The 6,032-nt window shown below is 35.7% G+C and overlaps 1 protein-coding gene across 1 annotated transcript; it reads right to left on the bottom strand.

The window, feature by feature from the left end:
- Window positions 1-280: 280 nt before the first annotated feature.
- On the bottom strand, window positions 281-1,093 carry LOC114326171 (uncharacterized). The gene has a single exon (XM_028274427.2). The coding sequence runs from the start codon at window positions 1,091-1,093 to the stop codon at window positions 281-283; it is 813 nt and encodes a 270-aa protein (XP_028130228.1).
- Window positions 1,094-6,032: the final 4,939 nt, after the last annotated feature.

The raw sequence follows: 6,032 nt of genomic DNA, 5'->3' as shown, positions 1-6,032 counted from the left end.
TCAGCACCAATAATGGGCTTTGAAATGTCCGCCACTACGAATCGCCACGTAAAATCACGCCGTAGTCCGATGTTTAATGTCAAGTTCACATAGCCGTACGTCGCGATTTTAGTGTCATTGGCCGCGTATAGTAAGTATGAAGTCTTTTCGCGTGCACCCCGTACATATTTTCGCGGGAAAACGCACATATCGGCTCCGGTGTCGATTAAAAACTGTTTTTTTGTATCATAGTCTGTCACGAAAAGGCGGCGAGACTTTGGGCTTTGATCGGATGCCGCATTTACCGACTGCCCGCGACGTTTCCCTGCTGCTTGCACTGAGGAGAGCTCTTTTGAGCTTGGTCACCAAAACTGTAGTGATACCAACATAATATGTCACTATTATGTTCCCTACTGTAGCTACTGTCTCTAGGATATGGTCTTCGTCTTGAGTTGCTGCGGTTTCGATGGTATGTGTTAGCTTGTGCTTGAGCATTTGACAAGCTGGATAGGTGGATTTTCATTTCAGCTAATTCGGCTGTCAATTTCTCTATGGTACTTTCAAGAGCGTTAGAAGCTTCTGAAATTTGGGTCCTAGCAGCTATCGCTTCAGATATTGTGTCAGCTAGCTCGGCAACTGCGTCCAAACTAGCTTTAGCTTGAGTAGCTAGAATAGCCTGTGTAGACGCTGGCAGTCTACCTAACCACAGAGACCTTACAATATTTTCTGGTACCGTTGTGCCTGCTAAAGACTGTAAATGTCGTAAGAACTGCGAAGGTCTTCGATCGCCCAGTTCTTCATGCTCGAGTAGTCTTTTAATCTTTTGTTGCTGTGATGCACTAAGTCTCTTAATTAATTCTGATTTTAATTTTGCATACCTCTCTGTGGCTGGTGGTGAAACAATGATGTCCCTAACTTCTAATATGTAGGCTGTGTCTAAATTGGCAACTATATAGTTGAATTTGGTTGCGTCACTTGTTATATTTGCCAGTGTAAATTGGTTTTCTACTTGCAGGAACCATATTTCAGGATCGTTGGGCCAGAAAGGTGGGATTTTAACTGAAATCCGATCGACTGAAGCACTGGTGTTGGCACTGGTATTACCGTCCGTCATTTTCGATGTTCACTGTATATTATTATTATTAACCGGCAAAAATATATTATTAACACTAACTTTTTTTAAATTTTCGCGGCGGTTTAAAATACTCGCGGGGTCACCAATATTCCGATGGGTGAGTTGCTGGAATTTAATTAAAAATGAATATAATAAAACAAACGGTAATTTTATTGTTGTAACGAAAATGTGTTTTCGTTTAGGTCTCTCGGAGAGGGTCGAGTCGGTGTGTGTGTGAATCGTTCGAATGCTGTGTAGTGACTAAAGAAAAAAACCACAAACGATAAATATGTTTGTGTTTCTTTTACTTTGACCAGCTGTCAATAAATCACTAGGTCTGGCGTACACTTTCGCAGTTTTAAGAAAACAATTTCGATGCATTCTTTGTTGACATAATGGTCTGATATGATAACTAATTTATGTGGGTGAGGAAACAGATGTTGACAGAGTAAAGCCATTTCACTCTTAGCATTTTTGTGTTTAATTTAATGTGAATTTCGAATGACTAAGTTGTTTCGCTTTTGAGAAAAAATATTAAAATTAAAATTAGCGAAATAGTAATTAAAGCGTATCGCTATAGACTTATATATCTGACTAGATTTTCTTTTCCGAATAGAGACTCTAGCTCGTTATTGTATCTGCGCCTCCATTCGTTTGTCACGCTGTCTCTGCAAGGGCCATACATCATTCGAAGGATTTTACGTTCCCACACCAGCAATTTATTTACTTTTCTTTTTGTTAGCGTCCATGTTTCGCTTCCATACGCGACTGCTGGTCGTATTATGGTCTTATATATCTGGATTTTTGCACCTCGTGAAAGAAGTTTTGACTTCATTAGACGTTGCATTGTGAAGAAAGATCTGTTTCCTGCCATTATTCTCGTTTCAACTTCTCGCTCTAATTTGTTGTCATTTGTGATTGTTGCTCCTAAATATTTAAATTACTTAACCACTTCGAAGTTGTGATCGTTTATAGTAATGTTTTGCCTTATTCGCCGTCGTTCTTGTTTTGAGACGACCATGTATTTTGTTTTGTCTTCATTTATTTTTAGACCGATGTTTAATGCAGTTTCTTCAAAGCTCGAGAAAATATCCTTAATTTCTAATGTTGATTGTGCTACTGCGTCTACGTTATCGGCAAAGGCGAGTATGATTTTTGCTTTCCGAGCTGTTATGTCTGGTTTGATTTTGTGATATATTTTCCGCATGACATATTGTAAGGCCAGGTTAAACAACAATGGGGACAACGGATTTCCCTGTCTCAGTTCAGAATTTAAGCAGAAAGCATTTGATATTTTTCCCCCTATTCTAGCTTGTGCAACGGAGTTACTTACACACATTTGTGTTACCGCAGCTAGTTTCTTGGGTAGGCCGAGCTCGATCATTGCCTTCCATAATGTTGCACGATTAATTGAATCATAAGCCTGTTTAAAGTCTATAAAGATCTGAGGCACATCCTGATTATATTCCTAATACTTTTCCAGCATTTGTCTTATTGTAAATATTTGATCAATAGTCGATCTGCCAGGCCTGAAACCACACTGGTAGTCACCAACTATTTCTTCGGCGTATGGTACTAATCTTTTTAATAATATCGAAGCCAATATTCTATACGTAGTGTTGATTAGTGAGATTCCTCTGTAATTCATGCATGATTCCTTTTTTCCTTTCTTGTGTATGGGTACAATAATACTACCACACCATTCTTTCGGCATTATTTCTTGTTGCCAGGCCTTTTCTATTAATTGATGAATTTTACTTATGAGTTCATGAGTTATTTTCTTCTGAAGTGGAGGGTCATGACCCCGTGACACATCCCTTGGATCCGCCACTGCCTACTTCAATTTTCAATTAAATAAATTATCTATGGTAAATCGTCTAGCCCTGAACTTAGGTTATTCTTCAGGCTGTTTGTCTTTATTGTCTACGTCTACTAGGAAGATGGTAGCACCTTTCAAATAAATAATCTGCGAAGCATTTCAAGCAGTTTCTGACGTTTCTGTGACTGATATTTTATAAGCTCCGGCTGTACCTACTACCTACTCCACCTGTGCCTGGAGATGTTTTAAAAAACGGAAGTTTTTTTTGGAAATCAAAACATCAAAATAATTTATTACCTGTGGTTTATTCTCAGTAAAAATATTACAGTGTAATAAAGTATTATCCAATAATTAATATTCATGAAATCATGTTATTATTATTGCAATCAGAATTAATAACTACATAATTATTACAGAATGTTGAATGAGTTGCATATTATGAGAGTTCATTTTGAATGAAGTAAAAGACAGACGTACTCTCAATAATTATTAGAGAATACATTACAGTGTGCTATAACTAGATCCAAAGCCAGACATCCAAAGTGAAAGTTATCCTCCAACACCAAATTGTTCTATATGGTCCACATAATGTTCAGAAAAAAGTCACACCATTTTGAGGGTCAGGTTTGGGGGGGGGGGGGGAAAAATCGGTAAATTCGTCAATATTTTTAAAACTATGGGGTTTAGCATGAACAACCTTCTATACAAAAATGTTCTACATTAAATTTGAAACAAAAAAGAGCCTATGCATAAACCTTCTAAAATGAACGGTTCCAAAGTTACGGAGGTAGTATAGTATAATTGGTCCAAAAAAGGCCTAACCCAGACATTAAAAGTAAAAGTTTTCCTCCAACACCAAATTGTTCTATATGGTCCAGATATTGTTCAGTAAAAAGTTATACCATTTTGAGTGAGCGTCCGGTTGGGGGGGGGGGGGAGAAATCGGTAAATTAGTAGTTTTTTATGTTTTTCGTCAATATTTCTAAGAATATGCTTTAGCGTAAACAATGTTCTATACAAAAATTTTCTACATCAAATTTAAAACAAAAAAGGTCCAATACAAAACTGTTATAAAATCAACGATTCCAGAGTTACGAAGGGTGAAAAGTGGTGGTTTTCGATACTTTTTATATTTTTTGGGCAATTTATAATATTTTTACTGATTGAAAGAAATTTTCTTTAACAGAATTTGGTATTTCAGTGGCCGATGGTATGTTGCCCTTGAAAGAAGCCCTTATAGACACGTCAACCACACCACCCAAAATCATCATCAATTGCCCAAAAAATATAAAATGTATCGAAAACCTCCACATTTCACCCTCCGTAACTCTGGAACCGTTGATTTTATAACAATTATGGATAGGACCATTTTTGTTTTAAATTTTATGTAGAACGTTTTTGTATAGAACATTGTTTACGCTTAAAAATAGTTTTAGAAATATTGACGAAAAACGTAAAGAAACTACTAATTTACCGATTTCGACCCCATATCCCCCCCAAACCGGACGCTCAAAATGGTGTAACTTTTTACTGAACAATATGTGGACCATATAGAACAATTTGGAGTTGGAGGAAAACTTTTACTTTGGATGTCTGGGTTAGGCCTTTTTTGGACCAATTATAGTTACTATACTACATACCTCCGTTGGAACCGTTCATTTTAGAAGGATTATGTATACAGGGCCTTTTTTATTTCAAATTTAATGCGGAACATTTTTGTATAGAAGGTTGTTCATGCTAATAAACCTCATAGTTTTAGAAAATATTGACGAAAAACGCAAAAAACTACGAACTTACCGACTTCTCCCCCCCCCCTCTCCCCCCAAACTCGACGCTCAAAAAGGTGTGACTTTTTTCTGAACATTATAATGGACCATATAGAACAATTTGGTGTTGGAGGATAACTTTCACTTTGGATGTCTGGCACAAACCATACATACTTATAGACGTTTCACGACCATGTTAATCTTTCGGATCGAATTAACGCCATCTCTTGATTGGAATGGGAACTAAATTGACAAATTTTAGTTACGTGAGAATTTCAAATTATAAATTTTGCGGGATTTTTGATGAAATTTCGCAGGAAATTAAAACAACAGAAAGACAGTTCAATGTTTTATTCCATATTTTACTGAAAACTTCAAATATTCCAATTTGTTTTCAAAATGCTAAACACTACTGCTATGTGTCACGTGAAAGCACTGATGTGTATCGAGTTGAATGAAAATTTTTGAAAGAATCTTGTACATAGGATGATTGTTTAGATAAATATTACCTTATAATCTTTTACAAACTTCCAAAAATATGTAGGTCCGTAATGTTGATGACACACTTGTCTATTGGAATAAACTGTTTCAGGATCTATTATATTGTTTTTTTAATGTGGAGAAACACAACACTGGATGATCAATGTAAACTAAAAATTCTACTCATAAAAATGGAGAGGAGGTTAATACACTTATTAAAATTGTGATTAAATCTAATTAAAAACGTAACACCACTATAATAAAATAATTAAGCCACAAACTGTAAAATAAAAAGTAAATAACAAATTAATTTAATTGTCAACTGTCAGTTGTTAAATATGACAAGAGAATTGACTGACAGCGACATCTCTGGATTGGAATGGTAACTAATTTGCTGTCTTGACCTTGACAATTTACGTGAAACGTCTATGAGTATGTATGGTTTGTGATGTCTGGGTTATGTCATTTTTTGAATCAATTCTATCATACTATTAATGCTATTACAGTCGAACCCGCTTATAGGGCTTTTCATTCACAGTCATTTGTTTCGAGCTTCTGTCACATGTCGTATAATCCATGTATAATAATATTATACACAGATTATACAACATATGACAGAAGCTCGAAACAAATGACAATCGATGAAAAGCCCTATTGGAATAGCCTTCGTGCCGACTAAAAGTATTCCTATAATGGAAATATTCTAATAACCAATCATTGGTAGCTAGTAGAAATATTTCGGGAGCTCAAATTTTTATTCATTAAACCGGAATATTCCTTTAAGATATTCTAATAAGCGGGTTTGACTGTATTTATTTTAGTTTTCAATCATACTGACAAGTACAATTACACATATTTTACAAAACTACTACAA

Source organism: Diabrotica virgifera, chromosome 7 (genome assembly GCF_917563875.1).
Source record: "Diabrotica virgifera virgifera chromosome 7, PGI_DIABVI_V3a".
Lineage (NCBI taxonomy): Eukaryota > Metazoa > Arthropoda > Insecta > Coleoptera > Chrysomelidae > Diabrotica > Diabrotica virgifera.
Note: the sequence above shows the minus strand (reverse complement) of the source record. Positions and strands in the feature narration are given on the sequence as shown.

Bases quoted from the DNA above. Each gene is read 5' to 3' on its own strand.
- LOC114326171 (XM_028274427.2), bottom strand. From the start codon at position 1,093: ATGACGGACGGTAATACCAGTGCCAACACCAGTGCTTCAGTCGATCGG.